Source organism: Parasteatoda tepidariorum, chromosome 3 (assembly GCF_982258835.1).
Source record: "Parasteatoda tepidariorum strain Cologne lab strain chromosome 3, Ptep-v5.0, whole genome shotgun sequence".
In the NCBI taxonomy this organism is placed as follows: Eukaryota; Metazoa; Arthropoda; class Arachnida; order Araneae; family Theridiidae; genus Parasteatoda; species Parasteatoda tepidariorum.
In genome coordinates this window covers 4258781-4284942 of record NC_141757.1, presented here as the reverse complement: position 1 = coordinate 4284942, position 26162 = coordinate 4258781, and the positions used below count along the sequence as shown (strand labels likewise).

Here is a 26162-nt window from a genome sequence, read left to right as displayed (position 1 = left end):
GCAAAATTGGGAGAATGTTTCTCCCCTACACACAGTTCCCCTATCCATTAACATGGGAAAACCGGTTTTGCTATGCAGAGAAGACTGCAGGTTAAAATGCGACTTTTTATGTGCAGAACCGTCAGTGGGTTAAAATAAAATTTATTAAAAGGTTTCATGTTTGAAAATGTTTTATATTTATCAGAATTTTGTACATATCATCAAAGCAAGTAGCAAACAAAATAATTACCTGACAATAATCATGCATTTATTATGATGTAGCTTTTTTTGTTTGGAGGGGGGCGAGAAGAAGCGTGTTCAAACATTATAATTTCAGCTCTCGTTAAATCTATATTATAATTTAAGTGCAGTGATCTCCAAACAATAATAATGATAGAAAAAAAATATTAATAATTATACATTGTACCTTGTACTTGTTTTTCATTGCAGCTAAATTTTTTATTATTAGTTTTTTATTATTTAACCTTTAATTTAAATCTGTAGATTATTTTGTTACATTGCTAAAAAAGTAGTGCTACTTTGCTGAAAAAGTAGTTGTTATGAAAGTATTAGTATTATTATTCTCTTATTATATGGTGTATTAATTTATCAGAGCCTTTATTTAAATTAGATGCTAAGTTCATGGTGTGTAGAAAGTGCTTTAAGGTGCTTATTTTTGTTTTTTAAAAGTCCTTAAAGGTGCTTTTTTTATATTGGGAGTTTTTAAGAAGTGCTTAATATTACATTTTCGAAAATTATATTTTTTCCCCATGAAGATTTTCACTGCGTAATATCAGGGCCGATTGTGCTCCGGAAAGAATCCGGATTTCTGGATTTTTCGCTAACAGTTATCCGGAAATTTTCGGAGATCGAAAAATCATTGATCAAAAAAATCATTGATTTAAAAAAATCATTGATCACAGAAGTTTCTGGAAATCAAATTTTCAAAGGTGGAGCTTAAAAACACAGTTTATTTTATTTGTTTGTAAGGGAGAGCCAGAGAGATACTTTATAAGCTTATATTCATGATTAATATTCATTTTTTATAAGTAAATAGTTATTATAATCAGGTTAACTTAAGAAAGAAAGACATATTTATAAATTTTAATTAATTCTCCAGGTCATCATAGGTATGTGTAAAATTTTAAATATATTTTAAGTAAACTAAGAAATATTGAGAAAAAGGAAAAAAAAACCTTGTTTAAATTTTTTTCAATTTAAACTGTTTTTTTCTTTTTTTTTTAACTCAAGAAATTTTTCGGAATTTTGACTTGGGCTCACAATTGCCCCTGTAACATGCAAAAGCGTGCTTTTCATATTGATCTATTCAAAGTTTTCACCATTCATTCAACTTCAATCCATTTCGGCATACCGTCGGTCCATAGCATATGAAAACTCCAATCATTTTGCATGTTTGGTGAAATACTTTGAAGTCCGCATGTGAATCTATTGAGCTGGGTTAATTGAGATTATTGCACTCTCATGTGCCACTCTGCTGCATTTTGCAAGATATTGTCAATTTCAGGCTTCATTTTCCACCCTTTGATATCGAACCAAAAAAAACTCTTGATCATTTTATAATGGCTAATATAATCAAGAAAAGAGTTCCTTGTCAGGAACTAATTATTTTATTATTATCATATAAAGTCTTTGAAAATTATTTTGCATTTTGTTAATGTGTATAGTGCTTAAAAATGTTTAGTCAGTGCTTGAAAAGTACATAAAAGAGGTGCTTATTTTTTGTTAAAAGATTTAGCTTTGCGCCCTAAAGTTATGTTTGAAACAAAAGTAACTGTGATAGAAAAATGTGTTCCTCACTTTCAAAGAGTGCGCATCTCTTAACTTTAGGAAAACTTATTTTTTAACTGTTAAATTTTGTGATATCACAACATTACAATGATGTTTGTTGTGATTGCACACCACAATGTTGTTAGAAATAACATTAAAAAGATCTATTTACGTATGAAATTTTTCAGCTTAAATGTTTTCTAGTGCAATCAATAATAGACTCTTATTGAAATGCCAGCATTGTTTCAGAAACTTTTTACCAAGCTCATTTTCACTGTCATTGAGTAAAAACTTTTAGATGAGATGTTATTAAAATTTGGATTTAAAGAACATTCCAATAGGAAAATGTTTTATTTTTCATAATAGACCAATAATTTGATTTGTCTCTTTCTTATAGTTAAAGCTGTGGATGAACATAGGCACCATAATGCAACCTCTAATGCTAGCTCGTTCAGGAGTGATACGGTAATATATATATTTTAATTGTCTATGTTCCAGATGTTTATTTATTTATCTTATTCTGTTATGAGTAATATAATATTTTACAATGTTAAAATTTTTTAATGTTAATCCCAGTTAGCTGTTGCCTGGGTGGAAGTACTTTGGTTACAGTTTTAACTGCGATATCGCCGAAATTCTCTGAGTATTGAATTTTTTAATTATTAAAAATCTGTCTATTAAAAATCTTGTTTTTGATATTCGTTTTTTAAAAGCCCTTAAAGGTGCTTTTTTCAGTGACTATTTTTAAAAAGTGTAATTTCCTCCTTTTCCAAAAGGAGATTTTTTTTTTCTTTGCCATGTCGATTTTCGGCAAGTGTTATGCAAAATCGTGCTTTTCACATTGTACTACTATTAAACGTTTTCACCATTCATTCAGCCACAATCCATTTCAGCATACGGTCGGTCGTTAGCGTATGAAAGCGCCGATCATTTTACATGTTTGATGAAATACTTGCAAGTCCGCTTGTGCATCTACTAAGTTGGGTTAGGTGAGATTATTGCACTCTCATGTGCAACTCTGCTGCATTTTGCAAGATATTCTCAATTTCAGGCTTTTTCCACCCTCTGATATTGAACCAAAAAATCTCTTGATCATTTTATAATGGCTAATATAATCAAAAAATAGTTCTTCGTCTGAAACTAGTTATTATATCATGATCATGTAAAATCTTTGAAACTCATTTTGTATTTTGTTAATGTATGTAATACTTAAAAATATTCTTTGGGTGCTTTAAAAGCACTTAAAAGGTGCTTACTTTCTGTTGAAAGATTTGGCTACGCACCCTGTATAAATATGCTACTGCTCAAAAAAGGCAAGCTCCATCAATAATTGGTATGTCAGTTTGCAGTTATTATGTTTAAAAAATTTCTACTGTAATTTTTTATGGAAGATAAAAAATGATTCTAAATAATTACTTCATAGCAAAGTTTTTATTTCTATAAAAATACCTAATTATTCTAAATAAATACTTAACATGTAATTAAATTTTTAACTCTACTTAAACTATCACAAAATGAATTTAAAGAAATAGCTAATGTATAACTAGTTATTTAACAATACTTAAAGTATTACTTAAGACAATCTATCGAAATGAATTATTATTGTAGATAACTGTAATGTTTCCAATTTAGATTACGAAATACTTGCATTTTCGGTGCCAAGTAAGCGAAATAAATATATAAATTTTCATTTATGTTTTTCACATTGTTTTGTACATAGACATTGCGAAGATTAGATAACCCTCTTTGAATGCACATAAATGTACTTTTTCTTTAAAATTTTAATGCAATCCTACTGTAATGTTTAAAGCAATATTGTCTATAAATTTTTTTTGTCTTAATTCAGGGATGATTGTATTTCAGGTTTTTCTTATCATCCTTCTGGATCTAAAAAACTATATGCAAGACATGTGATTTTTCAGTGAATTTCACAGAATTTTCTGAAGTTTTTTGAGTGAATGATAACATAATCAGTAGAGAGTATAATAATTTACAAGGCTAAAACAGAATTTTTTTTTGCTGCCACAATCAGGATTGCCCAGTTTTTACTATTTCAAGCTGAACAGCATAAAAAAAAATATACCTCATAAAATATCTTTTTTTCCTCTAAAAAAAGTCCTTGTTTTTCACTACAATCTGTTGTTAGCACACATTTGTATTTATTTATACTGTGGTTACTAAAAATTATTTTAAAGATAACGTTTAAAAGATACGTTTTCGAGCTGTTCACAGTGTTTCTCTCTAATATCTTTGGTCAACTACTATAATTGTATGTTGTCAAATTAAAAGAAATTTCTTTTTCTATATGTTAATGTTATTTTACTATTCTCTGAGTTTTATTACTGCCATGGTTAGATATAGACGTGACGTGCATGGATATATTGGTGGTGATTCCCCAATTTTGCAAATACTTTTTTACTATTAATTGTAATATTAAAAAAAAAGTATCCGCATACTCAAAAGAAAGTTTGCAGCGGAAGGGAATATGACACTGATTTATGCAAGGTAGAAGAAAGTCTGCGTTCAGTTGTATGCATGCTTTTTCCAAAGATGTAATTGCCACTTTAGTCCAAGGATTAGCAGTCAAGCCTGCAACCATTAGCAGTCGATATTACAATTTTGTACTACTCAACTTGACTATCGCTTTACAACAAAAATAGACAATTTGAGTGACATTTGGAAATCTTTTAATGTTTTTTCGTTTGGAGCAAAATTACTAATATTACTTATTATGATAATTACTTTATATGAATGTAGTTCTATGTATAACTACTAATATTAATTTGCATGTATAAATGTATATATTTTATGTATAAATATAAATAAATAAAAATATGAAATAGTTAACTGTTTACATACATTTATTAAAATTATTCCAGTGTTTTCACTACAGCGCGAGAACGTGAGAATCTCGCATATTTTTTTCTTTTCCCGCATTAAAAAATGATTAACGCGAGAAGTTCGCGCACTGAATTTATCAATTTTAAAATGCACGAATCTCTCAAATTTTGGAAAAAATTTAGTCTTCCGCTATTTTGAAAAAGACATGAAAACAGCTACGGCAAGTGTTGAGAAAAAAAGTGAGTTCTTTATAGTAAGTTGTTTAAAGTTATCTCTAGTTTTCGCTGTTAATGAATTACCAAACTCCCTCATCGACAATTTAGAGCAATTTGTAAAAGTTTAAGTCTGTGAAAACTAATCTGGAAGACCTGACAAAGAGTATGAACATGGAAATAACTTCAACGAACTTCACTATTCCATAACAGAAATAAGTGAAGAACCTATGCTGGCATATGTAGAGGACAGGAAAGTGTGTGCACAATGCTACAAATTTAATTAGTGATTCCGAATAGTTCAGCATCTGTTGCAAGGTTATTTAGCCCCCAAACCGAATTAAAACAAAATATCGTAACAGATCGATTGGTAAGCATTTGAGCAAACCTAATGAGAAAAGCTAATGAAGAAGTAGATACAGAACATTTTCCATATGATAATGCAGCAAAAATATTCAATGTTCAATGGTTTAGAAATCAGAAGATGTTAAAAATTTATTGTAACTAAACAAATATTTTTTTTAAAAGTCTATTCGGGTTTTTTTAATTTTTAGAAATCTCACTTAACTTTTTGAAATCTCACCCTGTTTTTGAGAAAGGGTGAGAAATTCTCTCCCATTTTTTTTTCTGTAATGAAAACACTATATTCTATTATCAAAAATATTATGAGCTTGCAGATACTTTTGAATTGTGTGCCCAGATATTTTATGTTTTTATCTTACTATGATTATTGCCTTTGCTGCCCAATATGTAAAAATACTTTTCACACTATTATTTTTACAGATATTTATGTCAAATCAAAGATAGTCATTTAAGAGCAGCTGGCAAACGTAATTTATTTGAATTTATGTGGGCTACAGTGAAGGATCCTCTGGATAACCATACTTCTTTTGACAAGGAAGGCATGGACCTTGCTTTCAAGTATTTTAACTGCTGCACTTTGACCATGAGACTTGCTGGGATTGCTCAAATTAATGTATGTATTCTGTTTCTAACTCTTCTCCCTATATAAAAACACATTTTAAGATAACGGAGTGCGTAGCGTCTTTAAAAAATACTTAAAGGCGCATTTTTTAAAGTTTTTTAAAAGCCCCTTAAAGGTGCATTTTTCATTGGGTATTTTTAAAATTTCCTTAATGTTCCCTTTTCCAAATTATTTTATTATTATGTCGGTTTTTGCCACGAACTGTGCAAAAAGTGTTCCTTTCTCGCTCCATTCAATGTTTTCGCAATTCATTCAACCACAGTAATAGTATAATTAGGATATATATATTCTAACTGTTTTTTTAAGATAATATATTAAAAACTAACATTTTTAGTAAAATACTTAATAATATTGACATTTTTCTGGTACCCATCCTACACTTAATGAGAAAAAATTACTGACTGATTTGAAAATTTTAAGATTTATATCTGGATAAATCAGGGAAATCTGAAACCTGATTTGAGTGGCCACCCTGATTTTGTTATCCAACCTACCCTTTCACCTCATTAGAGCATATAGTTGACTGTAATAAGTATTTGATGTTAGAACCGACTATAATACCACTGATTCTACCCATGATGTTGATTAAATATTCAAGTCTGGCAACAGAAAAGCTTCAGAGTGACAGGAAGTACATAGTTTTATCTTTAGTAAAAAATTAAAGACTATATAAGTTAACAAAATTTTTTGTTCTAAAATTTTTTACAAACTATAAGATTTTGACTTTAAAGAAAGAAAACTATTTACTATTATTTTATTATTATTGTAAAAATTGTGATATTTATGGGATATATTATTCTTTGAAACAGTCCTAAATTTAACAGTGAGTAATATTTATTACTGGAAAATGTTAGCAGAAAAAAGGTTCTCATGTAAAAAAATTTTTTGAGAATCCCAAGACCCACCCTGGGCTGCCGAGCCATTAATGATTATGATGAATATTTATTACTTATTTAATCGCAAGCAAGATCGAAAAACGAAGTACTTACTAGACATTTCTTTGTTAAAAGAAGTGTATAAGAAGTATTTGTTTTACTCAAAACTTTGTTAATACATTTTTCTCTTCCTTATCAAATTTGTTCTATAATAAACCACGCTAGCTCAGTATGTTATTTTAAACATTTTAATTAATATAAAAAATTTAAACACAACACTAATAAAAGACAAACATTGCTTTTTACTACATCTTCAAAAAAACAAAACGTTCTAGAGAAAAACCCGAGAGGATCGTGGGTGAAGTTTTCCCTAGCTCCCTCTTTCGGCTAAACCAGGCATTACAGTTCATAAAATAATTTGTTCTTAGTTATAATTCATTTTCTTTTTGTAATCTTTTACATATGGTTTCCATTTTGTGAAAACTAATCCCTAATTCAAAATTCATGGAGTTTACATCCGTTACACTAAATGCTTCATCCGCAACAAATGAATTTGTGTTTTTCAGAAATATTAAAAGTTTCAATCTTTGAAACTTGAATGTTTTTGAAATTTTTATAATCTTTTGAATAAGAATTAAAAAACTTTTTTTAAAAAAAATAATTCATTAACTATGTAAACTAATTTCCATCTATGACATTTGTATAAGTGATGTCCCTAACAGTATTTTTTTTTTTTTTTTAATATTCATGAAATCAAAAAGTTTTAGAACAAGTGGAGAGGGCCCAAGAATTATTCCTAGAAAATAAAAAATTGAAAGTATTTGAGGAATTTTAATTAAGTTATACAGAAAATAGAAATTCAGCATTTTTGTGCATTTTTTTTATGAAAACTGTTGCACACTTTATAAAAGTTTTAGAACAAGTGGAGAGGGCCCTAGAATTATTCCTCCAAAAAAATATTAAAAGTAATTGAAGATTTTTAATTAAGTTATACAAAGTTAAATGGAGATGATTGTGCTCCAGAAAAAGTCCAGATTTTTTGTTAAAGTTTCAAGAAACCATCGATCACATTTATGTATAGAAATTCTTGTATATTTTATTTAAAAGTATTAGAACTAGAATTTATACTTGGCATTTCTTTCATTTGTAAATATTTTTTCTGGTAGAATAGTAAATGTGATTAGAGATGAAAGTAAACTTAAACATAATTTTTCATTTAAATAATGCTGCATATAATTTATTTAAAATTTCATGTTTTGAAAATATCAATGATTTAAATTTATAAATACATAAATTTTTTTGAAATGCGTCATTAATGATTTTACTCAAGAAAATTTTACGGATATTTGGGTTGGGCTAACAATCATCCCTGTTTTTATGAAAACTGTTGTACACTTCATTGGGGGTTCAGAGAATTCAGGATACCTGCAAGCAAGGGTCTGCAAGAATTCAAGGTTTATATGGGCCGATATGTTATGAAATAGAAAGTAGTGTTACACCTTTTTTCTTTTATGCTAAATTTTTCATAATTCTTTGTTTTTTTTGTATGTGTTTAGACTGTCTGGAATTTTTAGACATCTCTCGAAAAAAGTAAAATAACCAATATTTTTGTTAAAGAATTTTATAAATGCTTCTAATATTAAGCTATTTTTTCGTTACTAATTTATAAAAACTTTTTATATTTTCTAATTATAGTCTTTTTTACAGAACCATATCAACATGTTTAATGAACTTTGTCAAAATGAAAGCTTAAGTGATGCTGAAAATATTGGAAGTTCTTTAGCTAACTGGCTTATAGAAAATAAAATTATTGAATGTATATTTGGTCCAAATCTTCATGTTGAGGTGAGTTGTCTTGGGATCATATTTTTTAATTCATTTTAACATTTACTTTTATTTGATTCAAAAGATTTTTAAAAATTACTAAAACTTCAGTAGACTAAATTTAAAAAGATCATGTATTTTTCACTATAATGAATAATATAAAATTTGTGTTTCAAATATTGTTTGTACCAACATTTATTTTAGATTTTTTATTTAATTTTCTAGAATTTAAAATCTTTAAGGATTTGTAAAAAATTTTATTTGATATTTATTTCAAATGATGAATAAAATAATTTCTAAGGAATATTTTGCCCTGATTTTTGCCTTTTCTTTTTTTATATTTGTGTGTGCCTAGTTTTTGCTTTTTATGAATACCAATGCGAATCTTAAAAGAATTCTTGTATGGTATCGAAAGATTTATTTATTTTTTTGACCCATTATATTTTATATAATGATGATCATGAATATGGTGATTTGATAATTCTAATTAACGGATTGTCCTCCAATTGTATACATGATTCAGACTTACCCTTATTAGTAAGATTCCCCTTTTCATTTTGTGAAGAAAAAAAAAACTCAATTTTACGTTATTAAATTTTTATGGTGATGAAATCGGGGGTCATGCATTTATTTATTAATTTCTGCAAATGAGTAAAAAGTTTTGTGGGAGAAAGTTTTGTTGTTATTAATTACCGATATTTTTTTCCTATTACCGTATTTTTCAGTGAAAGCGCCGCGGCGCTATCTAAAAATTTTTTGTTTTTTTCCTACATGCGGCGCTTCCGACGAAATATTTTTAGTAGCAAAAAAAATTTGTCAAGGAAATGATTTAAGATTAAATAATTTTCTCAGAGAAAGACTGTTAAAAAAAAATTTATAATGAAGTCGACGAAATATTCGCCCATATTGCGATGTGCTGCAGAACATTGCCAATTCTTAGCAAACTTTCAGCAGCAGCCTGTAAGAAAATAAATTAACAAAATAATAATTTTTAAAAAAACATCGCATTAAGGAGAAAATTTAAAAGGTATGTATCTTGTACCCCCAGCTTATAGAAAAATCACAAGCTGGAAATGTACTTAGCGCCTTGGCAATTGTAATTGGAGCGAACAGAAATGGAAGTACCTAATAGGACCCTAAATCCGACACTCACGGGACTGGCGAAATGCCCCACTTCGGATCTCTTTCGGAAATTCCAGTATGGCGCCCAAATATTACTATAATTCAATTACATTCAAATATTACTATATTTACTAACAAGGAACTAAAACGAAAAAGTAACAATTAATGCTAAGAAACTAACAATGAATAACAACAAAAAACAAGCTGAAAACTAATAACGATAAAAAAAAACAAGCAAACAACTAATGACAAGAAAAAAAAAACAAGCTAACTATTAACAAAAAAAAATTAACTAATGGTAGTTTCAATGTCAACTGGGTGTGGCCAATTTATGGTCAAACAGAGGAGGGAAATGTGGGGACAAACCAGTAAAGCACAAGCACAGCTGTCAAGATTGATTGATCCGTTTTTTCCAACTTGCATTTCTTTATTTTTTTCATTGGAAATGCAGGTGTTTTTACTTCTCACTTTATTTTAAACTGCTTTAGAAACAGATGTTTCCTTTGACACAGATTTTTTTTTCTTCAAGCTTCTTTTTTATTTTTAAAAGAAAAAATAAAATAAGTTACTTCAAAATAAAATTCCAAATAAAAAGAATATAGCTGATTTTTTTTTGTCTACTTGTTTTACGGATTTTTGTAATCAGTTCAGGAATTTTTGTAATCAGTTCAGCGTTAATTCACCTACTGAGCATATAAATATTTTTGCTGTTCTTTTTTTTTGGCATGGTGCCAACTGGTAAGAACAATTTTATTTTATATCGTTTTGGTGTTTTTTTTTTTTTTTTTTTTTTTGCTGAAAGAGAAATTTTTTATTATAATTTAGAAATTAAAACTTTACTTAATGAAATGTATAAAAATATTTAATTTCTTATTATACAGATGTTCTAATTGGTAATATAAAGGTCTTTTTTATAAGGATGCTTATATGCGCAGTCTAGCGCCGGAGCGGTGCTTATTATAATTTTTTTTAAAAAAATTTCATTTTTATCGATGTGCGGCGCTTTTGTTGAAAAATACGGTACTTTAAAAGAGATCTGTCATAATCAGCAATCATAGAATTTTGAAATAAAGTGAGGGTAAACAATTACTTAATTTCTTAAATTGCTTTTGTACAAAAATGTTTTAAGCAGCATATTCATTGTGTTTTCAGTTTGAGATTATTAGAATCTTATTCATAGCTGCCAACTCTACTCGATTTGGCCAGTTTCTACTGGTTTAATAAAAAGTCTTCTAATTTTTGTACATTTTAGAAAATTCCTTAAAATTTAGTAAGTTTCCTTTAAAAAATCCTATTGAAATAAATTTTTGCTTGCTTGAATATTTAAGTAAGTGTGACTAAACATAATGACACGAACCCCATTTATAGAAATCAGTTAACTATCTTTGATGAATTAAACGCCTCTTACTGTTCAGAATTACAAATAAACATAATACATACATGACATTTCAAGTTCATTTATATATTAATCATAACTGGAAAATATTGAAGTTTTTCTATTTTGATGAGTATAAAAATCCCTGAAATTCCCTATGCATAAAATATTTAGTACCTTTTGCAACAATTATTATAAAATTTATATTGTTTCATAAAATTTACTGGATTTTTTAATATTATCCATGTTAGCAGCTATGCCTATTATTAATTGAGCATTAAGACATTGATTTTGAGGTAGATGTGTTTTTATTATGAGTTAAAATATTTCTATTTATCTTTGTTATAGTTAATAAAACAGAGCCACATTATTTTAAATTTTCTGGCGATGGAAGGACGCATAACTAATGAACACATTGATACAATTTGGTGTGCTGCTCAGTTGAAACACTGTTCTCGGCAAGTTCTTGATTTGTTACCTCCTCTCATCAAAAATTTGGAAGTTTCTCCTGTTCTCCATTTATACAAATTACTGTGCAATATTGAAACAAAGGAACAAACAGAACAGGTACTCTGCATTTTATTTCTTTAGGTAAAATTTTAGCTGACATTAAGGAAACACCTTAATAATAAACTGCTTTTTGCTCTATTCTCCTTGAATTTGAAATATTTCATTGTTTTTTTCGCATAATATTTAATAATATGTGTTTCTAAATCTATAATTATAATAGTTTGACATAGCTGTGTCATTAATTAATTGTTTGCTAATTAAATTTGTGTTATTTTTTATATCTTAAGCTAACTAAAAAATCTGTTATTTTGTAATACATCAGGCAAGTTGGAAAAGCCTTATTTATTTTACTCTCAGTCTGAGATTTATTACACTCAATTAGTATGTCTTTAGGCTAATTCAAAATGACTCAATCCAAAGAGTTAATCAATCAGACGGAATTTGCGGAATCAGGCGGACATTGGTGACCCGGGCGTGATGTGAACACACCTACCTTGACAGTAACGCCCACTTCAATGGATGGTCCACATTAAACAGTTGACTTCCTACTCGTGACTGCGACATTATCCACCTCCTTGCGCTGTTGCTACTTAATTTTGATCACACATTACGTAATCACTCGACTACTAAATGCAACACAGGAGCGGCCTAGACCGTGAACTTCATACAGGGTTCCCACAATCCTGATAAGTTCTTAAAAACTGATTAATTTTTATTTTGGAAAATAAGGGCCTTTAGAAGTACTTAATTTTCGTACAAGGTTATTAAAAGTCTTTAATTTCAGAAATACTTCAAGTTTTTATTCCTGAGTACTAAATAAGAATGCATGATTTGCTTCTAATAAGAAAGTCAAATCTTTGTTTGCTATTTATAGCTTGTTTTAATGTAAAATTTTTTTTAAAGTCTTAGATTGTTACGCTTTTACTCTTTAAGGATAAGCAGATTGTTACATAAATTTTTTTATCTACTCAATTAAAAGATCCAAACTTTTTGTTATTATTCTCTATTAGAATAAAATTTAAACTTGAATTTTAATAATCATTTTATTCAGTTAACATTGCAACTTAATATACTGTTTCTTCTTTTTATTCAACTTTTGATTGCTTTAAAATTAGTTCATGTTTTTTGCCAGATTGTTTAGTAATATTATGTAAAGCCCATCATAAAATTAAATACAACACATTAGCTGTTTAGTAATAATTTCAAAATGCATTAATTACATCCCATTTTCGATATGTTTTTCATAAACTGATTTAGTATTTTTTGTAAAACGTTACCCAATAACAGTTGAAAAGTACTTGAATTTCATTTTGATTTTCAAGGGCCCCTAGAAGTACTTGAAAATAATGTTAAATCCTTGAAAAATTTAAAATGACCTTGAAAAGTATCTGAAACTCTTTAAAAACCACCCCAATTTCCGCATTTCTGTGTTTAACTTCTGACGCACGTAAGTGCAAGAGAATGACTTTCCTACCTTTCTGATGATGACGCATGCTGTCCACCAGGGCTAAGGAGAATAGAAGGGCTAGATCACACCGCTCTTAGAGCTGAAGCTACGATTTCCCTCTTCATGGCGTCACTGTGTCCACAGATCTCGGAAGATCGCACGCAAGGATAATATGATAACTTTGCATATTTTTCTTTGTAAAAATAAGTTAGACTTTTTCTGGTTATTAGCTTTCAGCTTGACGTAATTAACACATTATTTCCGTTCATAAACATAGTTAAAAAAACCTCCTTGGCCATTATATTAAAAAAAATACCATTTTAAACTTATAAAAATATTTTACTAGTTTGCGAAAATGACACTATAAATACTTTATTTTAATAAGTTTATCAGTTTTAACTTTAATTATTAAGCAAAATAAAAGCATAGATCGACACTTTTTTTTTATCTACGATGCATATTCTTTTATAACAATAAGTTGAGTTAAATTTAGAATCCCTGATTTTTAAATATGCCATTAATTTGTTCATACTTAGGAAACATCAACCTTAAACGCTAATTACTGAAACAAAATAATAATTTAGGCTCATAATGACATTAGAAATTTTACAATTGCTTATAGATATTTAAATTTATGATGATACAATTTATAGATATTTAAATTTAAGATAATATAATTTTTAAAAAAATCATAAATATTTAGACTAACTCACATTAAAAATATGTTATGAAATTAGGAGAATTTCAACTTTATACTATATATTTTATTTATACTTTTTATTTACATTTTAATTTTCTTTGACTTTATAATTTTTTTAATTTTTTTCACCTACTGTTATTTTTGAAGTAATGAGGTGGTTTCTATTTAGATAATGAATTTTTATAAAAGTTCTTAACGATAGAATAAACGTATTGCTGTTTTATATTAACTGTGTCATTTCGGAATCCATTCTTTACATAGTTGTTCATTTACTTTAGGGAACACACGGAAAATTATGTTTTTTCCTTTTGTTTTTTTTTATCAGAAATTTTGCAAGTTGCAATCACTCAAACTGGCATTTCGATAATAGTTTTAAATGTTTGTAAATTCACTACAAAAACTGAGGAAAGTCATTATAGAAAAAAGCAAATGTCTTAGAATATGTCAAAAAAAGAAATATTTCAATATTAGTTAGAGCTATTGAGGCCGAACGCTCCGTTCTTGAAGTAAAAGTGTGAACTTTGCGCCAAACTGACGTCACTAGAGAAAATCGGAGGATTGGCGCGTCGAGGGTTTCTACAAAGGAGTAAACCAGCCCTTCTATTCTCTTTAGCCCTGGCTGTCCACGCTTATCAGTTGCTCACGTCACGATTTCCCTCTTTGGTCAACGTGGTCCTAAGCAAAAACTGGTTTGACTTAGCTCTGGGTTTGACCCTATTGTAGTCCCTGCTTTTAACTCAAAGAGAGAAATATGAGTAGTTGGACTTGGAAGGAACTTTTTCCCCCTGCCGTAGCCTCCTGGGCAGATCCGTTTTTAAGGATGGGCCCAGGCCCCGCATTGCAATGAGGCCCCTGAAGTTTATCACATTTCGTTTTTTTTAAAAATCCTAACTGATTTGTTAAAAAAAAGTATTAGCTAGTGAGAAAGATTGAGGTGAAATAAATAATTGGTTCAGCCATGGGTCTCGTCAATAGCAACATGTTGCAAATGATGGAATAATACTTTCTTGTAGAAGGGGACTTCTAAAGATAACCCGAAACTTTATTTTTAATGGGGTGATTCGTTTTACTCATTTGCTGCCCCTGCTACACAATTTCGGGAAAGGGGATTATTATATGTTAGCCAACAACAGTAGAGCAATGCTTTATGTTTCTTCTTACTTTTGAAAAATAAAATTTTTATTTGACAGAAAATTTGAATTGTGTGTTTCAAATAATACATGCTTTCTTTAGTGTATTGACCTTACCTGCTTTTTGAGAGGCATTTTTTTTTAAAAATCTAATACAAATGAAAGTTTAAAAAACTAACTTAGTAAATTGTTATTTTTCTTTTGAATAAAAAAATATTAACAGTAATTCTATATATACTGCAAAAATTCATTCATGAAATCAAAAAAAAATTCGTAGCTACTATTTAATATATTATTATAAAAATATATTATTATTAATTAAAAAAAAAATTTATTTTCTGATTACGTTTTAGTCAGTTCAGTTATGATGACGTTTAGTCAAATTGAAAGGCAAACACAAAGTGCTTACGATCAATGCTACTGAAAAAAAAATTCAAGTATGATTGCTTAATTAAAACAATTACTGGTTAATTAAAACAGTCAATTCTATATATACTGCAAAAATTTTTTCGAAATAAGAAAAATCATAGCTACCATTAAATATATTATGAAAATATATTATTGTTAATTAAAAAAAATTTTTTTTTGATGGCGTTTAATCAAGTAGAAAGGCAAACACAAAGTGCGTACGATTAATGCTACTGAAAAAAATTTAATAAATTCAAGTATGATTGGTTAATTAAAGCAGTCAAAGTGACGAAAATTGTTAGGAAGAATCTATCAGAAGATTTTAAGGTGAAAGCTGGCAACTGTTTCATTTTAAAATGACTGACCGGTAATTAATTTAAAATCCTAATTAAGCTGGGACAATTATTGATTAATTTTCTTTATTAGAGAAGTGATCAAAATTTTAAAATTCTATTTTAGAACAATTTAAATTTCACTGTCTAAATGCTTCTTCCACTTTAAATATTTAAAAATATTAAATAAAGTAGAGTAATCTGGCAGAGTTGTTTTTATATATCTCATTGATATTACAGTATTATATAGAACACTCCCCCCCCCTCCATCTTCCCTGTGACTATGTTGTAGAAGTTCAGCTTTTTTTTATTTTTGTCTGCTTTATTTGATTCTTTTTTAAATCATATTTTACCACAGACATTCAAAAATTATTTATTATATTTGTTAATGATAGTTTTGTTCTTTACATATCATTTAAGATGCATGAGTTTTCTACTAATAAATATTTTTTAATAATTTTAAGTAGTATGTTTTCTATTTTCTTTACTCTAACTGTAGATTTGTTATTATAAAAAAATTTGAGTGTACTTTGTTTTCATTTTTGTATAGATTGTTTGAAATGTTCCTCTTTTCTTCATGACTTGTCCGATTCTTTGCTTATTCAGAGATTGTATACCTAGTTTAAAATAGGCCTTATGTAAAATTCAAATCCGACATTTTTATGCATCATGAATTTTATCCTTGACTTGATGTCAATCACCCTTTGCTTTTTTTTACACTTAGATTACAGAGCAATGGAAGTTTTATTTTTCAGTACTGCTATTATCGTCTAACATTTATCCTCAACTAACTATTATCGTCAAGACATTTTGGTTTAAAATTTTAAATTTTAGTCTATCTTTTACTAAAATTTAAGTCCTTGAGAATTTTAAATAATTCTTAAAAGTACTTGAAAAGTACTTGAATTTTATTTTTAAAGTAGAGCATGAACCCTGGATGTGATTCTTCCGCGGATTCAAAAACTCCGATTCTCTAAAAGTTTCGGGTTTTTTAAAAAAATTTTTTTAAAATAAATATCCCGCTTTTTTTGTGAAAATTCAGTCATTGAAATAAAACAATTATATTTATTTACGATTTTCAAAGATAAACAGAAAATTCAAACTACATCCTAGCTGCTAGCCCTTCCACCTTTTACTTATTTTAGCTATTTTCTCCGATTTTACGCACAGAAGAGATTTTTTCATATTTTTATCCGTCTCCTGATAGCTTGTATTTTCGTAACTCAGACGTTGCTGCTTTCTGTTTTTTGGCGTGAACGCAAACGGGAAAAAAAATGAGGTGGATTTGCGGTGAAAATATTTATTTGATTTATATTTATTTTATTTTTTTATTTATTATGTCTAAACAAAAACAATACAAACAAGACTTTTAGAAGTCCCTAGTCCAGAGTCCACAAATATCTCGATTCTTATTCACACGATTTTAATATCAATCATCTATTTTCGTATTTACTAGATTTAAAAGTTGCCACATTTCTTTATTTACTCTTTTTTTAATACCTGAAAAATATAGCAAATCCCCCACAGTACCATCTCTCTTGCTATCTTGGATTTAATAATTTCATAATTAGTGTGTAAATGAAGGGATTTTTTTTTTCTTTAAATATTCGTGTTCATATTTTTACCTGCAAAATGTACATAAATTTTTGCCCAGCTGACATAGTTTTAATTAAAATGAGCAATTGAGATGTGTTATGTAATGAAATATAAAAATTGTTTGTTTCAGACACTTCTTCTTGCTTCTGCTCTAATCAAATTTATATGGTTGCATGGAAATAGTTCATCTTCTACGATGGCATCAGAATTGAGAGATCATCAAAACCCCAATAGTCCATTCTCAGTACTTGTAAAGGGATCATTACATATGGGTGAGTTGCATGCAGGCTTACATTTAAATTTTCAAAAGCTCATTATTTTTTCTGGATCCACAATAATTGTAGTGATGAAAAGTCATAAATATTTGGTGCTAAAATCTTAGCGAACTTTTATATCCATTAAAGTTTTTTCTAAAAATAATTTTATTTAAAGCTTAATTCTGGTTTTAATTGTTTTTAGGTGTAAATAGTGGAGATTTAACGAGGAAACGTGAGCCTAGTAGTAGTGAAAGGAGTGTAAGTATCGAAGCAAGCAATAGTGAAGATGAACGTAGTGATATCAGACATGTTCGTGTTGTTAATGAGGTCAGTAATAAAATAATAAATCTTGAAATATTCTCCTAATTATTATTAATATTTAATCGAGCACTGGATGTGCTTCTATAAATATAGAAAAATTACCAGTCTTCATAGCTGCCAACTCTACTGGAATTTGCCAGTTTCACATGGTCTACTGGTTTAATAAAAATTCTTCTGGTTTTTGCATACTTTAGTAAATTCCCTAAATCTGAGTAAGTTTCCCTTTAAAAAGAAAAAAACCTTTTGAAACAGAATTTTTACACAATTTATTGCTTTGCTTGAATATTTAAACAAATACACTGAAGAGCCAAAAGAACTGGTATACCTGTCTAATATTGCGTAGTTCCCCCCGTGAGTACGCAGAAGTGCCGCAACACTACGTGGCATGGATTCGATCAATGTGTGAAGTAGTGCTGTAGATAATTGACACCATGAATCCTGCAGGGCTATCCATAAACCAGTGGGAGTAAGAGGGAGTGGGGATATCTTCTGAACATCACGTTGCAATGCATCCCAAATACGTTCAATAATGTTCATGTCTTGGGATTTTGGTGGATTTCCGATACTCACATTATACTCGTGAAATGGTCATAAGTGAAAATCAAAATTTCATTACTATTTCGGAGATGCTATGTTCCATCTCCCGTTCACCGACTATAACACCACGTCCAAACTCAATTAAATCGTATAACCTGGCATTGTAGCAGCAGTAACCGATCTAAGAACTGTGTTAGACACTCGTTGTCTTATATACGCGTTGCCGATTGCAGCACAGTTCTTTGCTGGGCTCCATACCCCTTTATTTGCATACTCATGGGTGTACCAGTTTTTTTGGCTCTTCAGTGTCACTAATACATGATGAAACAAGCCTCATTTCTAGTAAGCATTTATTGATTTTTATTTTTAGTTTATTATTACATCCGGATAAGTGATTATTCCAGTTTTCTGAATCGCTACAAAAAGCCGTTATTTTATTGTTAAACCCAACTAAAAAAAAAAATATTTTCAAATAATCTTAAAAAGAAGAAAAAATGATGGTAAAGTAAGCATCTTTCAAAAAAGAAAGAGAAATCCTAAAATCTTATGAGGAAAAAATTTTTTTTACAAAATGGCGGGAAAATTTATTGACTTTCGTTCCGGTTTTCTGATTTCCGGATTACGGGTTCTGCACTGTATTTTATTTTCAATTTATTTTTATTCTAAATTCCCTTTTTAAACTAATTTAAAAAAACTTTCAACTATCAATAAATTACTTGTTTATTACTATTCAAAATTATGAGCTAAACATAATGGAAAATATTGCAGACCATTTGTAGTGTTTAGTGTAATAAACTTTTTGTATTTTGATAGCAATGAAATTCCCTATATGTAAAATATTTAGTGTATATTGCAATAGTTGTTAGGAAATTAATATTTCGTAAAATCTGCTGGATTTTTTCCTATCCAAGTTGGCAGCTATGGTTCTTAAACTTAACAATAATAGGTAGTTAATCTAGAAAAAAGGATCTTACAAATCAAAGAGTGCAGTCTCTAAAGAAGGACAAAGATTTACAGAACTTACGTGGACATAATAGTAATAAATGTATGAAGTTAAACAGAATAAGATGTGCAGAAAATATTTACTATTCAGGTACAACTAGCACAACACATGAGATTTTCAACCATAAACCACTTGCTATAACATTTAAAAAAAAAAAACATTAATCAATTTGGTATTTGTTTAAAACTTAAAGAAGCAATCTAGAGAAGGCCAGAATCTATGATGATAAAGTAGACAATGTGGTTTACGTTAAAAATTAAAATACCCGTTCCAATTATTTCTTAAATAAATTTGTCTTAGATGTGGTTAAATTTATTTTAAAAAAATTAGAATTGAATTTAAGTTTTTTTTTCAAGTCAGTTTTTTTTTCTTTTCTGAAATTGATTGAACCTTGCGAAAAATTATTAATTGATATATGTGTTATAAAAATATATTGATTTTTTTTATATATATATGAAATATTATTTTGCCATATCACATGAAGCTTTTTAAACAAATGTGCCTATCAAAAGGTAATTAAAAACAAATTATTAGGAGTTGCTTTTGTTAATGAATGTATTCATAAAGGTGTAACTAAAGTGAAATTCTCTTATCCTGTATTCACACTTTCAACCCCTTTATATAGAGCTTAAATACAATTTTTAATAATGTGCTTGCTGACCTATATAAAAGTATCTTTGATTTTAATTAGCTAACTAAGATTCAAGTGTATGTTTCAATTTGTTTGAGTTCATTCTGAAATTCAACATACCATTTTCAAGACTAGAGTGAGGCCTTGATATCTCCTGATTAAGAGGATGCTTTACCACTTGAGAAACTTTTCGTGACAAATTCTGTTCCATTTTAAATTTAAATTATCAACAAAGTGTGTTTCGTTAAAACCAGAGTTAGCTGTATAAAGTTGCACAAGCACTGATTTTTTTTTTCTCCTTTCAATCTATGAAGATGCGAACAAATCGTGTCAGAATTACTTCTCAATATGCAATCTTGAGTAGTAATTATATCATAATTTGTTTGTGTTTTGATATTTAGAATTTTTCTTCTTCCACAATTTATAACATGGTTTATTCTGGGTTTATCTAAATTCACTCTTCCTATATACTTTAAGTTTCTAATTATTGTGAAAGAGATTTCACCCACAGTATAGCTACTGCATAGCTGCCAACTCTACAGGATTTTTCCAGTTTCTCCTAGTCTACTGGTTTAATTAAAATTCTCCTGGTTTATTTAGATTTTTTCAAATTCCCTAAAATTGAGTAAATTTCCTTAAAAAATCTCAATTGAAATAAAATTTTAGTATAGATTATTGCTTGAATATTTAAATAGGTATTACTAATACATAATGAAGCGAACCTCATTATAGAAATCAGTTCAAAATTTTTTTTCTTCTAAAATGTTCAGTTTACTTTTATTCAGAACCTCTTTTTTAAAAAAAATCTTTTAGCTATCTTTGATTAATTAAATGCCTATTAATATTCAAAATTTTGAGTAAACATTATTCATAACATTTCAAATCCATAATGCATAACATTTCAAATATGTTTAATCATAGCTGGAAAATATTGCAGTTTTTCTATTTTGATGACTCTAAAATTCCCTATGAGTGAAATATTTAGTACATTATGCAACAATTATCATGAAATTTATATTATTTCGTAAAATCTTTCCTATCCATGGTGTAAGCTCTGCTATTGTATTTTTAATTGTTTCATTATAGATCTTATAAACTGTATTTATCCTTGTTTGAAAAAAAGTAATGCTTTAAATGTTTTACATGTGTCTTTCTAGATGAATTCTCAAGTAAGTGATCACCCTCGAAGCAGCATTGAAGGCAGCGGAGGCAGTCCACCTAGTAGTCCTTGTGATATTGAGCAGTGCAAACAATCTCCAAACAAGCCATGCCACAGGCATCAAAACGGCAGGAAGTGGCATCCGGTGTGTCCCGGTCATGTTCGACCACCCGTGTTCGTCGCGGGTGCTGTCGAGAACAGTTCGAGCGGCGAGGAGAGCGAGTTGAGCAGCGTCACTGACGACAGCTTGCACAGCGATACGGACGCCGGGGATTGCTCGGAGGATCCCGCCGAGATAAGTAGACCCCCGCTGATGGAGAACTCTGAGGATTCGGGCCGAGAGTGCAATAAATTGTGCAATATTTGGAGTCAAAAAATAATCAGGAGAAAAAGAGCCAGACTAGTGGCAAATAAAAAGCAACGCATCATGAATAAAAGAACGACAAAAGCCGAACTTTCAGAGGACGAAAGTGTGGAGAACCCTCATAAGAACCCTGCTATGAGGTGTGTTTCTCCCTCGAAGGATATCGAGGGAGAAAATAAGACATTTGTAAATTCTAGGAATCATAAACTAATAAATTCTTTACCTGGAAAGAAATCCATTCACCGGCAGCAAGCACCGGAAATTCTGCCGCAACTTGTTAAAGTTGCTTTGGAGAGGGAAGAAAATGTTGCCGGGTTCAGTGACAATATCGATAACGACATGTACGAGTGTGGACAGTACCTTGCTACGCAACGCCATGCTCCACCTTCGGGGTGAGTTTTTCATTCCTTTTACCTTGAAAAATATTTTTTCTTTCTTTGGTGCGAATTATAATAGTTAGTTAAATTAATATAAACTTACAGTCTGCATGCTGAGTTCAAAAAAGTACTGTATTGAGTGTTAAAGATTTCAGAAATTTGCAGGTTTTAACACGGTGCATAGCATTCTTAAAAAGTGCTTAAAGGTGCTTATTTTCGTTTTTTAAAAGCCCTTAAAGGTGCTTTTTTCATGAGGTGTATGTAAAAAGTGCTATTTATTTTTCTTCTTTACCATGTGGTTTTTAGCCACATATTATGCAAAAGCATACTTTTCACATTCAATTCGCTCTTGCGGAAAGAATTTTCCTTTGGGAAGTAAGAAACTTTATTTTTCTTTTCTGCAGAAATTTTTAAAAGTTTTTCTTTTCTTCAGAATTAAATTCAAAAGATGCTTTTCTCACACATTGGGGTGGGAAAAAAACGCCTTTTTCTGTTCTCATTTGTGAATAATGAAAAACAAGGAGTAATGAGGTAAAAAAGTTTTGGGGTTTTTTTTTTTTCTGCAGAAATTTTTGTTCTATTTTTTTATGCAATTATTATTATTGGTTTCACATAGCTTTTAAAATCATATAGTTTTAATACTGTGTTTGTAATGTATCTACCACTACAAAAATACAATTCCGATTCACTAGTATATAAGACATGTTAACTCGATTCTATGGTGGGGTACCTTTTCATAGATGAAGGTTGACATTGTCGATAACTACTTGCTGATTCCCACATTGGCTCACTGATCCATAACATGTCTTATATACTAGGGAATTGGAATTATATTTTTGTATTTGTAGATACATTACAGAATTATTTATTACAACTGAATCTCAAAATGAAAACACGCATTTAGTAACCCCTTTCTGAAGAGTCCGATTTTGCCGTCGATCTTTTTTTTTCGCTAGTTACTGCTACGGATTTCATGATTTTTTTAAATGATGATTTACAAAAGACAGGAAAAGAAATTAGTGCAAAAAAATGCAAATGTTTCTTTAAATTAGAAACATGTATATTTGTTATTTTTAAAAGTATCCTGCAGAGAGATATTAGTATTAGAGAGGTATGTCACAGAAAGCCCGAAAAAATTCTACCATTGGGTATATGATGTGCTTTTTTTGACCGATATTTTTTGCATATAATTTTGTCTTCCTATTAGGGATGTAACAAATATTCGGCCGCTATTCGGTATTCGGCCCTTTTGCTGAATATTCGGCCTTGCCGAATACTGAAGTTATTCGGCCGAATAATGAAGTATATGCTATTATTAATTATTTAGATTTGTGAAAGCCTTATTGATATTTAAAATAGATATTTAAAATATCACAAAAAATGCAACATATTGTTAAATTTATTTTAAAATATAGAAAGTTTAAAAAATAAAATTTTTTAATATTTATTTCATTTTTAATTTAAAATTTGAAAATTATTTCATTACAAAATTAAAATTTCAAAAGTGAAACTTTTTAAAAAGTTCTTAATTTTCTGAGTTTTAATAATTTTTCTGACAAAAAAGAAAGTTAAGAATACATTTAACAGTAGTAAGTAATGAGTTCTTATCTTAAATAAAATAGCATATAAATTACAAGTATAACTAAAACTAAATTATGCTATTATTAATTATTTAGATTTATAAAAGCCATATTGCCTTGTTATTGGCATCAAGATATTTAAATTATTACAAAAAATAAATCAAGTTGTTAAAATTTTTTTAAATATACAAAGATTAAAAAAGCAATTTTGTTAATATTTATTTCATTTTTAATTTAAAATTTGAAAATTACTTTAATTACAATCAAAAGAGAAATTTTTAAAAAGTAAGTATTCGGCCACCGAATATTCGGTATTCGGCCTAAAATTTGGCCGAATATTCGGTGTTTGGCTATTCGGCCCCATCACTATTCGTTACATCACTACTTCCTATGATGGGTATAAGTGTTTTGTAATATACCTGAGAGACATTTATTATGAAATTCGATGATTGGTATAAATATTTTAATTCCAGAGACTTTGTTGAGGACATCTTAAGCCCAGACGATGGGAGCTGCAACAGTTCGCACGTCAGTAACAAATCTGAGAAGAATCTTGCTGACTTTGATGGAGAAGAATCAGGCTGTGAAGATGAACTAGCGCAGCTTGCTCAAGTTCAACTTCATCCGATGGCTCAGAGACTTAATAACATGGCCTGCATGTACTCTCCCCAGATTCATGGTGGGAAACATTTTTTAGGTCATTCTGCAAGAGACAACTTGGGGAATCATTTCCAACTGGAGTCTGTGTGTGAATCAGGCCAAACACTTTTATGGGACATTTTGCAAGATGACAAAATTGTAATTACTCCTTTATTATTATTATTTTGGATAATTGTTGTGATAATATTCAAAGTAACAATGGGGAAAATTATCTTTAACTTATGATGATAAAGCCTGTTATTAGGGTCAACTGCTTGAGCTAAAAAAAGATTAAAGGAAAAAAAGAAAAAGGAATTTTTTTTATCTAAAGAGCATAGCTGCTAACTCTACTGCATTTTCCAGTAGACTACTGGATTTTGCTAGTTTCTCCTGGATTTTGTACACTTTAAAAAATTCCCTAAAGTGATAGTTTCCTAAGAAAAATCCCTATTGAGTGAGTTTCCTAAAAATCCATATTAAAGTAAAAATTTTGCACTGATTATTGCTTGCTTGAATATTTAAATAAGTATTGCTTATACATGACGAATCTAGCCTCATTTATAGATATCAGTTTTAAACTTATTTTTTATTCTAAAATGTTCAGTTTAATTTTATTCAGAACTTTTTTAAATTCCTATTAATATTCAAAATTATGAGTAAACATAATACGCAACATTTCAAGCATATTTAATGCCAATCATGACTGCAAAATATTGCATGTTTTACTTTTTTGATGACCATAAAAATCCCTAAAATTCCCTATCTGTAAAATATTTAGTATATTACACAACAATTATCATAAAATTTATATTATTTCTTAAAATCTACTGGATTTTTTCCTATCTATGTTGTTAGCTTTGTAAAAGATACATTATTAATTTCTTAAGTGTAAGTTCAAAGTACTTTTTGAAGTAAAAATTATTTTCTAGCAAAAGTTTTTAATTGCCATAAAATTTTGAAGCTACTTTTAATTTATTTTTTATTATCAGTTGAATGAGAATATATACAAATTAAAACAGTCTTTTACAAATTACACAACTCTTCTTTTAGACAAACCCATGTGAAATTCAAACATATATTTATATAAGAATTGCAGCTAAAATTTAAAATTTTAGAACAATTTGGAAGCTCAAAAAAACTTTTTGCATAAATATTTCCTAATTTAAAAATTCAGTTTCGTTGAATATTTATATTTCAAGTATTTTTGTTAGGTTCACATGATTTTGAGTTCATCCAGACTTAAATTCTTTTTTTTTCTTCTTAGGGTCAGCTGAGTGAGGGTCTTGCAGTTGAAGCAGAAAAAATTTTATGCAATCTCGTTTGTTGGTGTACTGACAAAATGATAAGAATGAAATTCATAGAAGGCTGCCTACAAAATATAGCAAATAATAGGTAAAAATTTATTCAGTTCATAAAATGAATGATTAGTTTTTTCAACCTTTCCTTAGCCTTTTTATTTTCTCATTAGATCAGTCATCATGTCTATGCGTTTATTACCCAAGCTGTTCTCATCCTTCCAGCAATTCAGAGGAAGCAGTGATACTCATTCAGTGACATTGTAAGCTTCTTAAACATTTTGCTATGTAAATTGATTTTTCACAAATATTCAAATTTGATGTTTATAGAAACTCATTCAACACTTATCCTTTCACTCCATGGCATAATCACAATGACATTGTCGCAGAACGTTACAGAGTTTCTTGCAGAAAGATTTTTCGTTTGTATTTTTATTATGAGAAATATTAAAAATAAAAGAAGTTCAGATTTCTTTTCAGTAGAAATTTGCACGTGATATTTGAATCATGCATTTAGATGATCACTTTTTGGCACGCGATTCGCACCGATAGTATCGTAAATCGATGTATTGTTTCCATTGTATTTTCGGCAGTTATTGATATTGATTTTCACCTGATTTTTAAATATTGCGATATATTTCAAGCAATATGAAAAATTAGAATCGAGCATTTGAGTATTTACTTTTTAAGGCAATGATTCTATCCAATTTTTGACAGTTATTGCTATTGATTTCTCCATAGTTTCTAAATCAGATATTTTTATGCGATTTTATTTATTACAACAACCTAATCTCGAAACAAAACACTCATTTGAGTAACCCTTTTTTTAGGAGTCCGATTCGCGTGATTTCGCCGCCGATCCTTCTCTGCAATTA

The 26162-nt window shown here is 29.0% G+C and overlaps 1 protein-coding gene across 7 annotated transcripts in view; it reads left to right on the top strand.

Annotated features, from left to right (window-relative positions):
* The window catches only part of puf (ubiquitinyl hydrolase 1 puf), a 183010-nt gene that overhangs the window by 11550 nt on the left and 145298 nt on the right, over positions 1-26162 (top strand). For 6 of the 7 annotated variants that reach the window (XM_087158630.1, XM_087158626.1, XM_087158628.1 and 3 more), the window contains exons 5-14: positions 2165-2232; positions 5604-5796; positions 8388-8525; positions 11350-11568; positions 17255-17396; positions 17584-17708; positions 21031-21788; positions 23827-24151; positions 25257-25384; positions 25461-25550. In XM_087158630.1, coding sequence (XP_087014756.1) covers positions 2165-2232; positions 5604-5796; positions 8388-8525; positions 11350-11568; positions 17255-17396; positions 17584-17708; positions 21031-21788; positions 23827-24151; positions 25257-25384; positions 25461-25550 — 2186 coding nt within the window. The remainder of the gene's footprint in view (positions 1-2164; positions 2233-5603; positions 5797-8387; positions 8526-11349; positions 11569-17254; positions 17397-17583; positions 17709-21030; positions 21789-23826; positions 24152-25256; positions 25385-25460; positions 25551-26162) is intronic. The other variant, XM_087158629.1, reaches the window with a different exon arrangement.